This window comes from Gasterosteus aculeatus, chromosome 6 (assembly GCF_964276395.1).
Source record: "Gasterosteus aculeatus chromosome 6, fGasAcu3.hap1.1, whole genome shotgun sequence".
NCBI lineage: Eukaryota > Metazoa > Chordata > Actinopteri > Perciformes > Gasterosteidae > Gasterosteus > Gasterosteus aculeatus.
The window spans coordinates 5,034,850-5,046,740 of record NC_135693.1 but is presented as its reverse complement, the minus strand read 5'-3'; the positions used below and the strand labels follow the sequence as shown (position 1 = coordinate 5,046,740).

The 11,891-nt window shown below is 46.6% G+C and overlaps 2 protein-coding genes across 2 annotated transcripts; one reads left to right on the top strand and one right to left on the bottom strand.

The window, feature by feature from the left end:
- Positions 1-806: 806 nt before the first annotated feature.
- On the bottom strand, positions 807-6,876 carry ttl (tubulin tyrosine ligase). The gene is made up of 7 exons (XM_040178091.2): positions 5,856-6,876; positions 5,585-5,663; positions 5,253-5,485; positions 4,883-5,018; positions 4,521-4,790; positions 3,605-3,748; positions 807-3,289 (listed from the first exon to the last, which is right to left on the bottom strand). Exons 1-7 carry the CDS (start codon positions 6,022-6,024, stop codon positions 3,088-3,090), a joined length of 1,233 nt encoding a protein of 410 aa, XP_040034025.1. The 5' UTR covers positions 6,025-6,876; the 3' UTR covers positions 807-3,087.
- Positions 6,877-7,056: 180 nt separating this feature from the next.
- Positions 7,057-10,377, top strand: fignl1 (fidgetin-like 1). The gene is made up of 2 exons (XM_040179454.2): positions 7,057-7,493; positions 8,096-10,377. Exon 2 carries the CDS (start codon positions 8,113-8,115, stop codon positions 10,021-10,023), a length of 1,911 nt encoding a protein of 636 aa, XP_040035388.2. The 5' UTR covers positions 7,057-7,493; positions 8,096-8,112; the 3' UTR covers positions 10,024-10,377.
- The last annotated feature ends 1,514 nt before the right edge of the window (positions 10,378-11,891 follow it).

Sequence of the window (11,891 nt, the reverse complement as noted above, 5' to 3'; positions counted from 1 at the left end):
CACCACAGAAGAAGTTACTGTAATGTGTAATATATAACCCCCAACCACTAGGTGGAGGCACCGGTCATGTCATTAATGAAATAAAAGACAACGCATTTTGTCTTTAGTCAGTTTCTCGAAGATATTCAGTTTAAGGATGATGTCTGTCATAACATCTGTATTTAGCTCATCTATCAACCTCCAGTGAACACAGGATTACTGCTTCAAACGACTCCCACTTGTTACAATATAATGATAATATAGAATTGTTGAACACCTGTGCTGCTTCTACTACAGATACTTTGAGCACACAAAAGGTCTGCCAGGGAAATAAAAAAAAAAAGAAATCACGAGCCTCTACTTTCAAAATGAAAAAAAGTGCAGATGTGAATGTGAATTTAAGTTTTCTTCCACAGAAAACCTTCATCAATGTTCTTCCTGTACTTTCTGTAAAAAGTAACGTTTTAACTAATAAATGATGAATCTCATCCCCGCGTTAACTTGTTTTACTAACACTGTTAGTTTTTGTTTTGTATCCTTTTCTTTTATCACACGGCAGCAGAATCGACGTGTCTCCATAACGAAAGAGGTACAGTCTGGATATTAATCATTGATGAGGCCCCTATTTCATTCAAAGTATCGATCACTGAGGTAAAAACATCTGGACCAGAGCAGCCGTCCTCAGGAGGAGTCCACCTCCAGCACAACTGTCATCACATTTTCATTTTGATTGGAAAATACGGAATTTGTTATGGTTGGAAAAAAACAATAAACACGGAAATTCATCCTTCAATACACCATTAACTCAACACACAGGAAACAACAGGTGGACGTCTTTACATGGTGGTTATTATTATACATTTCACATCACATCAGCCTTTTTCTGGTCACTCAGTGTTTCTGATATACAAGTTGCCTTCGTGGTCCAAAAGACACGTCTCGTTTCCTGTTGCTTCATATTGAGAAGTATTTTAATTGGAATAAAAGAAAACACACCACATTAAGCAGAAATACAAACGTAACATGGCTTGACACTAGTATTTGAATTGTATACTAGCAGTATTGTATTTGATGAAGAGAAATGATCATGCAAGACAACCAGCACAGACATCCCTCTGAACATGAACCTCAACGTTGGCCTATCGATGTGATGAAATCCAGATTACAGCCATTACAAAACATATAGTTTGACACTGACAATACAGCAGGGATCTAATCTTTGGTAAAGATGAGGAAATCTAGCAGAAAAACATTACAAACTGAGCAAATGACATCATCAAATTTAAGAACCCATATAATGAATGAGGAATAATATTTTAAATAGGAACAAATCAAGCTGAATTTGAATCCTTGAGGTCCTTTGCGTCTTGTTATCAAAATGAAATTGCCAAAGGCATCCTTCCCTTTGCTGGAGAGACATTTTCCTCACAAATCCCAAAAGAAACATTTGCTTCTGATAATAAAAAAACAAAACAACCGTGAGCCTTTTGCCAACACGATCCTCACATAAATACCAATGTTCTGGCAGCATTGATACATTTACACAAGTATTTCAGCTACATCAGGGCTCTGCAATCCATCCCATCAATGGATTCATCCTATGTGATTAATCCCGTAACATCCACGTCTGCTGACAGGCTCCTTCCTACATCTCCTTCCTTCCCCAAGAGTCGTCTTGTAAACAACACATGTAAAACCAATGCTCGGATGGCGTCCCTTAACAGATGTCCTGAGCGACATGTGAAGCCCCGCCCATTTTAATTGAGGATGGAAGAAAGGAGCAGCAGGCATTCTACCAATGTGACGGACACGCCAACTAAAATGCTTACAATGAGCTTTTCTATCAAAAATAAACGTCTGCAGTCAAACAGTGGAATCAACTTCCCCAAAGTGAAGCTGTCACACACGCTAATTTAGTTTAATGTCTGAAGTGATCTTGGACAGTTGCACCTTTTATGTCTCCTCCAGTTACTACGACATACATCATAAGACAGGTGAAGGAATAATAATAGAATAATACTAATACTAAAATGTAAAAAATAGTGTAGAAACCGTAACCGGATCGAGGCAGTGATGGATGAGGAACTGTCTGTGACCTCCGTCCTATGTTCACCTCTCTTTGGTAATATCACGTTGGACGCCGTACGTTTAAGAAGACACGTGTCAGAAGCAAGAAGTGGCGCCGTATGTTTTCCCCGCCGGCTTTTTATCTCCGTAACACTTTGTACAATCTACTCTACTTCAAAAACACTCCACAAAGACAGTCTAACACACCAGATCTAGATCAGACATCAGGGCAGCGCTTTTTACCAAAGGTGCAGCTTGTGAATGAGGACGCATTCTACGACATGCTTTCACACAAACATGCGCTCTGCAATTGACTTATAAAACTACCTAAAAAAATATTGTCAGCTGAACTGTGTTTTCTAAGTGGAGAACAGAACAATGCAGGCCGATGCTGAATGGCAGTTGTCGTTCCTCTCAGCGGTCAGATACACTTCAGGTGAAGGAGGTTTTCACTGTTCAGTTCTATCAGCCAACTGCCATGAATGTAAAAAAAAAAGGGTCGTTTCCAATTGTAGTTTGAGGGGAAACGGCGATCGTCAAGTCAAACCTTGACGGCTTTGTTGCTCAACTCGTCGGACAGTTGGTTTAGTGTCTTAGTCTATTTAAGGTAAAACTATTGTTCAATGAAGGAAACTATTAGGTTCATGTAGCCCCAATACGTTTTGTTTTCTGCATTTAGAATTACACAAGTTTACACAACGTCATGAATTTAGCTTCATGTTAATTCTTCTGGACGGGTCATTATCGTTTTCTTCCCTTTGCCAGACAACAGTGCGAAGGCTTACAGAGCAAGTAGACTGGCCGTCTTTTTAAGGGAGCGGGACACGTAAGGCACTACAGTCTCCATCGCAGCGCCTCTGCGCCCTTCTGAGCTCCACAGTCATCCACCTGTTGGGTTCTTCAGATTTGTAACATTCATGTCAGGAGAGCAGGTCGATCAGGCGTGTGCTGCTTCTCAGGTGGAGTCCGGTAGTAAGGGACGGGGCATGAAGAAGCTGTACGGAGAAGGCCGAGCGGGGGACGGGGGCCGTTTGCATGTACTTACAGTCGAGTGAAAGGGCCCACGTGGAGAGGCCCTCTCAGTTTGGGGGAGGAGCATGAGGTGTTGGTGGTGAAGGTGGAGGACGGGGAGGAAGAATAAGGAGACGAGGATGCGGACGAGGCGTCCGCGCTGCTGCTCAGGGCGAAGACACTGGAAACGGCCACGTCCACGATGCCTTGGCATAGCTCCGGATACAGTTTCCTGGAGGGGTTCGGTGTTTCATTTAATATTTAGCAGAGGGAAGTCATTGCCACAACATGTTTGCATTTTAATCTCAAGAGCTCATCTAGCAGCATGATTATGATGTATATCTTTGCAACGGTTACGATGCTTTCAAAGCTTTCTCATTTCTGACTGAGAAAAACAACCAGCACACAAATATTCAAATGTTTCACCAAAGATATTTTTGCATAATGGGGGAAAATAGATTGTCTATCAATAGATTGTCAATCAAATGTAAAGGGACGCGAGGAAAGACCCCGTTTGAGCACAAACGATGTGCTGAGTTGTACTGACTGTGCGCAGGCCGGAGCTCCATTGATCTCGATGAGCCACACTTTGAAGCTCTCGTCCACCATGAAGTCAAATCCGAAGAGCTGGAAGCTCTGGTAGGACAGGTGCTTGGTGCTGATGGACGGCTCGATGCATGTCAGACAGCTCCTGTGAGACCAGACGGCGACATCGTTTCCAATCACACGGCTGTTTGCCAAACGCCCCGACAACGCAAACCCTCGATGCAATTCATTGGCAAAGTTTACAGAAATCTGCTGCTGTGGAAGTGGAAAATAAATGCACGTAAAAGTGCTCCCTGCCGAGGTGTTTTCACAGCAGCACACAAATATGTGATCACAATTAATAAGCTTGAATACTACATGTGTACTAGCATTACAGCTGTGTAACTAGCTATTTGTTGTAAACGTGTGGAGCTGTATGAGCTGAAGTGTTTTAAAGGACACGAATGCAAACTTTATTCTCCCTCATTTTGCGGGAATCAAGTAAAAGGTTCTACAACGATGCAGACTGGTACAGCTAGCATGACGTTTAGCCCGCCGGGGTGTTTATCTCACTCATATTGTTAGATGAGCAGCTTTGTAATCTAACATTTGAGAACTAGCTCTAAAACACAGAAATGATTTGATCTGTATTCAGCCATGAACCCGAGTAATAGACGCCATGAAAGTTTGACCAAACGACTACTGTGCAAGACTTTCATAGAAATGACACAACTGTCCTCCAGAACTAAATAGATCCGACAACTCAGTCCTAATTGTTCAGTGTTACTATGGTAGTTTTTGTGTTTGGATACAGTACGGCACTGATACATGAACTAAGTAAAAACACGACGTTCTTTATGTGCCAATGTGATAGCTTAGCAATGCTTTCTATCACATGACATCCAACGATAACAGCGGCAAAAGCAAAGTGGACCTACTTTATGATCTGCTTGATCTGTGGTAAGATGGCCGTCTCCAGGGTGACATTGTGAGTGTTCAGCAGGTACAGCCTGAACTCATCAAAGAACATCTCGTTGCCCTCCTCGTACCGCCCGTAGTTGTGGGAGTGCTCCTTCTGGATGCAGTGGTTTGTCAGGTGGCTGGTCATGTCCTGGAGGTCGGAGCTGTTGTAGGGCTCCGAGGACGTCCGCAGCACGCCCTCCCGGTACAAATAGATGTTGTAATGATGGTCCACCAGCACCCAGCTCCTAGCAATATGATAATAAGCATAACAACAGCCCCGCTTCCTGAGTCCAGACGGACCAGCGCGGACTCTGTGGGTAACACGCCAAAGACTTGCCTGATGTCAAACTTGCGATTCCCCGGCTGCAGAAGCAGCGGCTTCTCCAGGTACTTCTGAATGACATGGACCTGCCCCTGATTGTCAATGTACTCCAGCAGCTGATTAGCATCGTGGGATATCAAAATACCAGCACCTGTTGCAAGACAAAACAACCAGAGCTGCCACTGGTGCCGCGTGCCAGACAGTAGTCAACAACGAAAAAACAGCAGGTCACACAAAAAGGGATTTAGCAGCAAAACACTGAACGCAGCTCAGGAGTCTCTTATCAATTTGGTTGAAGTAAATATAGCTTAAGAAGACTAATGTCGGACTGAGGCTTACCCCTGTCTTTGATTTAATGCAGTAATACGTGGATTACAAATGTCACCTTTAGCTCCGGCAGAGGACTTGGCTATCCACACTGTGCCCTCCCCGCTTTCTTTTTTGGAATAGTAGGAGGCCAAGAAAACTTCCCGCTCGTCCGTCTTGGGATTGCTCTTCAGATGGCTAATGCCATTCGTAGCCGGGGCAACGGGGGTTTTGAGGTCAGTGGGGTAGATGATGTAGGATTCTGGAAACCAGTTGCAGGAGTCGGAGAGCTCCGGGCTGGTTTTTATAAGCCTGATGGCAGAGAAGGGAAACAGTCAGCTAACAAATGCGATAGTAACACGAACGACAGCAAAAGATACAGATCTGTCACTTGAAAAGAGAAACACGCACTTAACCAGGGGCGCCTTTCTGCAGAGCTTGTCTGCTCCTCTGTAGTAATTCACCAGCTGCACCAGGCCAGGTTCATGACCTGTGGAGACGCAAATGGTCATAAGAACAAGGATTAAAGAAACACGGGGCCTCATCTGCACATCCAGAGAGAGGGACTAACTTCCCACAGGAAGCAGCCCTGCCCGGTCACAGCAGCTATATATAGCTATAATATAATATATATGTATATATATATATATATATGAAATGAGAAGGGGGAAAACCGATTTACCAAGCCGTCCAAAGGGCAGTCTGTTCCGTTCACCGAGCATTAGGTTGAATCTGGGATTGTCCCGTTTCAGCCTCTTCCAGTGTCCAGTCGACAGGAGGATTTTGGAAACTTCTGCGTAAACCGTGCTGTTGTCGTCACGGGTGACAAACGTGTAAATCGGGGTATTCATGATGCCGCACAGACTAGGGGGGGGGGTGTAACAGGGAGGGTTGATCGTATAAATAACTTCGCTGTCTAGCTCAGCTGGCGGTGGGACTGTCCGGGTGGGACTGCAGCAGACAGACGGTTCAGGGTTATCTGCTCGGCCCGGGCCATGACGATGAGTCGGTCATATCCACTCCGCGCCCGCCCAGTTAACCGCTAAACTCCCAGTACTGTTCCGAAGCTCTAATTCAGGGGTCTGAGCTTAGCAGGTGGCTTCGTAAAACCATGCAACACATGGAGGAGAGCGACACGCAGCGGCTCCTCGCCCCGGACAAGGGTGTGACTGCCTGCAGCACCCGGCTCCAGGGGCCGGTCCCTTCTGCATCCACGCAGATCCCGTCAGCGGTTTAGCTTTGGCTAACGGACCGCGACCCCTACGAATAGCTATTCAGGAGTACGGTTCCGGTACCTCTCCCCAAAGACAGAGCGTGGCACAAAATATTAAATAGCTGGCTAGTTAGCTACACAGCATCCCAAAACGCTTCTTCCCAGTGGCGGCGTGTTCTTTGATACTCAGCAGCGCAGCAGTCGCTGTCATCCGCTGTCGACAGCATAAACAAAAAACCCGACGTTTGTGGTTAGTGTAGTTTACCCACACACTAACAACAAGAATAGTACATATGTACATATTCCCGATACACATGATAAGTAAATAAAAACAAATTTTAATATAATCTGCTCAAAGTTATTATTCATTTACCAAGTATTTTCGTCGAAATTAGATACTCAAACTAATTTTAACAAAGCTGGTACTACATTTCCCAGCATGCTACACGGTAAAAGCGCCACTCTAACCGTTTATTTGGCGTGGTGTGGTTGTGGCTTTGGCCAGAAGATGGCGTCGTAGACCTCGTTACGTGTGACCAGGGTGGACCCCTGTGTTGAAATAGTCTTTCGTTAATACCACAGTTCAGAGAATAGAGTGTTAATACTCAAAAGAAAGGTTCCCACTCTGTGTAAAACTGCCTGGTTTTCAATAATATGTCTTCACTAATCAAGAAGCGTTGCGCTTGAAACTGAGAGAGCGGCATAATAACACATCACGTGGACGCTCCCTGGGCGGACCTGGGGGATAAATGCAGCACTCCCAGTTGTGACTAGCTATGAGTCCCGTTCCAACACTTTCAAAAAAGTAATTTGCCTCAACTTAGCGCTTTATTATTTTTCCGTTAGTTTTATATATCATGTTTTTAGGAACCCATTGCGGATGAAATTGGTTTAGTTTTGGCAGGCGGTTCCTACATTAGGTGAAAGTCATTCTGAAAGACATTTTTTAGGTTTTCTCGGCAGAATTTGGACGTGACCGGAAGTTGTGCAGCTGAAGAAAAAAACAGGTGGCGGGAACAACTGACTTTACAGAAATTTGTATCATCATAAATCCCGTCAAATGTTGAGTCTTGCACCTATTTATTTATTTAGAGGAAATCTCCAAAAGTAAGTGTCAGTCGTCCTCGTCGTTGTGTGTTGTTGCGTGTTTCAAATGACCTCGCAGCGTAGTTCGTAGTCGGTCCTGTCTGCAAGAAGTGAACGTAGTGCTGCCCGCCATGGAGACCGCCAGGTGTCTCTGACAGAATGTTGACCAAAAGTGAAACGTCACTGCAGAGGATTTGCCAGTGAACTTCCCTCGAGTTTGAGGACTAACTTACGTTACATCAAATGAGATATTTAACATGAGCTTAACGTTATCTGCACAGAGGGGGACGATTTATCCCGTAAAATCATTTACTGTTGCTCGGCCGAGACTTAAGAAAACCAACATTTTAGGTTTAGAGGTTAAAAACAATTGAAATATGTTTATAAAATAGGTGAGGAGTGGAGCTGCAAGGACATCATCATTCAATCTTTCGATCTTTTAATCTGCTTTTGCGAGTCAATTAATGTAATGCCTGTGCAGTACTAAATCAATGTTTCCCCATGACAGTATATCATTTAATGAGATGTAACTTTTTAGTGTGTATGGGTCAGTGACGATGAGTACCTTGGCTTTTACTGAGTTCATGTATTTTTAATAACTTTTGTCCCCTCTCCTCCATCAGGCCGGAGCAGGCCAGGCATGAGTGGAGCACACCTGGACGAATGGCAGAGGAGGTCCTTTGACATTTCATCTGGCAACTGTACACCTGAACAGACGGCCGATGCCTACCGGGCCCACATCCTCTCCATTCAGTATGCATGGGCAAGCTCCCAGCTCTCTCAGGCCGCCGCCGCCAGCCTGCTCGGGACCTACTCGGAGCGCTACGCCTCGGTGCTGGACTCGGATGACCCCCGCGCGGGGCTTAACAACTATGCAGACAGCGCGCTGCATCTGGCCCGCAGTCAGAGGAACTACAGTGACAAATGGGAGTCGTCTCTGACCGTGGAGAATGTGCTGGAGCTGCCCTGCGTGCAGCGGATGCTTCAGTCGGGGAAAGCGGGGGGAGGCTCTCTGGTGGCACCAGAAGATGTTGACCTATCGGTGGGAGGGCCGGGCGGGTCACCGGCTGCGTTGTTCAAACCCATACGTCCACCACAGCCTCAAGCGGAGGTCAACAACTGTAATCCTGCAGCTGATATGACTGTAGAGAGGCCAATGGGCTCTGAGGGGTTGTCGGGTATTCCGAACTCCTTCTCCCGGCCTGCGGCCCGACCGCCGCCCGCGTTGAGTCATTCTTCATTGGTTCCTCCACAGGGAAATCCCGGCCCTTCAGGCGGGGGACAAAAGTCTCAGTCCTCCTTCTTCCCCACCTCCAACCCATCGAAGCGGAAGAATTTTTACAACCCAGATGGAGGGGATGGTGGCAGGGGCCAAACCGCAGGTCAAGCAGGCTCGGACCCGCGAGCTGGATGCAACTTCAAAACGGCCCGCGCGCAGTTCATCGTCGATCAACAGAAAAAACATTCCAATCAGCCCCAGAGGGGTCAGACCGCCGGGATGGCGGCAACGTTGAAGAAATCTCTGGGTGCCAACAGGCCCCGGGGGACATTCTCGAAGTTCGTGTCACCCATTCCGAGACAGGAGGACGAGGAGGAGGAAGGAGGGCGGAGCTGTGGCTCCAACCAGGAGCCTCAGATCCTGGATGAGCGTCTGAAAAACTTTGAGCCAAAGATAATCGAGCTGATCATGAGCGAGATCATGGACCACGGGCCTCCCGTCACCTGGGATGACATAGCAGGTCTGGACTTTGCCAAGTCCACCATAAAGGAGATTGTGGTTTGGCCCATGCTGCGACCCGACATCTTCACTGGCCTCCGGGGTCCACCCAAAGGCATCCTTTTGTTCGGACCCCCCGGGACTGGCAAGACCCTGATCGGCAAATGCATAGCGTGCCAGTCCGGTGCCACCTTCTTTAGCATCAGCGCGTCGTCCCTCACGTCCAAGTGGGTGGGCGAGGGAGAGAAAATGGTGCGAGCCCTGTTTGCCATCGCCCGCTGCCACCAGCCCGCGGTCATTTTTATCGACGAAATCGACTCGCTGCTGTCCCAGCGCACCGACGGCGAGCACGACTCCACGCGTCGCATAAAGACCGAGTTCTTGGTGCAGCTGGATGGGGCGTCGACGGCCGCCGAGGAGCGCCTCCTGGTGGTGGGCGCCACCAACCGGCCCCAAGAGATAGACGAGGCTGCCCGGCGGCGGCTGGCAAAGAGGTTGTACATCCCGCTGCCCGAGGCAGCGGCCCGTCGGCAGATAGTGACTAACCTCATGGCGCCGGAGAAGAAGCGGCTCGGGGAGCGAGAGCTGGAGAGCGTGGTGGAGGCCAGCGAGGGCTTCTCCGGGGCCGACATGACTCAGCTGTGTCGAGAGGCGGCTCTGGGGCCCATCCGCAGCATCCAGCTCAGCGACATCGCCACTATTACGGCAGATCAGGTGAGGCCGATCCTCTACGGCGACTTCCAGGAGGCCCTGAAGGCGGTACGACCCAGCGTCTCACCGAAAGACCTGGAGCTGTACGAAGACTGGAATAAGACTTTTGGATGTGGACGCTAAGCGCGGCACCCGGTCCTCATCTGTTTTAGGAGTGTTTTCTACCAAACTTTCAACTCTGGTGGAATCTATAGATTTTTCAAAACCTTCTTTGTTGCAAACAAAGGACATAAGGTGGATGAGGTAGCAGGAACACCTGACACGAGAAAGGGAATTAAATACTTTTGCTCAATTTGCATTGAAATGAGTTCCCTACGTTTAGAAGCGGCGGACTGTTTGATTTTGACTTCACTGTTGTGGTTGGTACGTGCGTTCGGCACCATGTTGAATGCATGAACTGTTTCTAGTAAATGTTTGATTTGCTTTAATTACACTGCCAACATTATATGTTTTCCTATTAAATCGAAATGATCTCCAGTTCATTGTGTGCTTCTTCCTTTACGCAACCTCATCGACTCCCACAGAGGGGAGTCTTTATGTTGAGAGCTTTGTTGGCACGTCCCTAATGTCATCCCTGAGATCTTCCTGAGGCTGCGTGTGCTGATGGTATCCACGGAAGTTGGGCAACACGGGGCGCATCCTGGGTCCCATATTGTGAAAAGTTGCGTCTCTTCCGGTTACTGATTGAGAGCAATAGACTCAACAGGAAAACCTGTTTCTGCAACACCTCCTCTTCATTAGAAAAGAAGCATGAGCTCCGTGATTAGAACATCAGTGCTCGTCCTAATTCACGGGGTTCGTGGCTGGTTTCGATCTATTATACTTCCAAACTTTCCGGCATCTCCGCTGTAAAACGTCAAGTCGCTCGGCTCCGCGCTGCACAAACCCGGTTTGTCCGTCGCAGAGTCGTCGCTCTCGGCAACAGAGATTCTTAAAAATGTTGACTCGTTCGTCGGTGGTCAAACGCACATCGGGGAGGACCATCATAGACTGCGCACACATAAAATGAAATTCTCATGTAAATTTAATGGAACAATCTTTGAAAATCTGGAAGCCCATGAAAGAAGACTTTCATTTATTTTTCATCTTTTTGGTCAGATCCCTGATAAATATTTCAGACGCGTCGCTGGCGATTGTATGAAACTTTGTTCAATTAGCCAGCAGCTAAATTTGTCGCCCATTGCCCCCCCCCCCCCCTCCTGAATGTGGCTGTATGGTTTGTTACTCGATTTGACTGAATGCAGGAGTGTCACTTCTGGAGTTGTGTGGTCAAAAGAATAATTTACCATTTAAAATCAAGTTAGGAATTTGAGTAACGTAGAGAAGTTGTTTTGCAGCTGCTTTTCATGAAATCAAACAGTATTTTTGTTATATAATTTTTCCAACAATAGTATTCGTGTATCTACATTCTGCAATTACTTCTCTATTTGGCCATTTTTATTGTTGGTGGCAGGTCCGCCATTTACACAATGGATTGATGTTGGGAATTTGTATGAAACAAGGTGTAAAAAAAAAAACCGGGGTAAACAACATGCCCCCTTTATTCAATGGGAGGGGAAACACTTCGGAAGTTAGTACATTAATACATACAACGCATTAAAAAGCTCTTATCACCATGGATCACAAACCAATCCCGTTAAAAAATCTAAAAAACATAAGTAACTTTTTCCTGAAAATGTGTTACGTTATTATATAAGCGGTAATGATGATGAGTGACTTTTTACTTTTTGTCAAACGCAGCTGGTTTGACTACGTTACCCGAGTACACATTACGTATAAAATGTCTCAAAATTGTCCTTAATTGAAGGCATCGGGTGAGTCCATTTAGGGACTAGATGAAGGCCCTAAACATGTTAATGAAATCTGCCCCACGTGTTGGGAAACACCGGTTGAAACAGCGACAGAATTTGCAAAGCATGCAGCGAATCTTCCATTGTGGCCTTTTAGTAACGGCGCACAGCGGGAAACACCTGGAGTACTAACGTCTTGTT

Excerpts from the sequence above, each read along its gene's own strand:
- ttl (XM_040178091.2), bottom strand. The coding sequence starts at position 6,024 with ATGAATACCCCGATTTACACGTTTGTCACCCGTGACGACAACAGCACG. Across the intron at positions 5,486-5,584 it reads AGAAAGGCGCCCCTGGTTAA|GCTTATAAAAACCAGCCCGG; the intron begins GTGCGTGTTTCT and ends CTCTGCCATCAG. Across the intron at positions 3,290-3,604 it reads GGAGCTCCGGCCTGCGCACA|GAAACTGTATCCGGAGCTAT; the intron begins GTCAGTACAACT and ends GAACCCCTCCAG.
- fignl1 (XM_040179454.2), top strand. The coding sequence starts at position 8,113 with ATGAGTGGAGCACACCTGGACGAATGGCAGAGGAGGTCCTTTGACATT.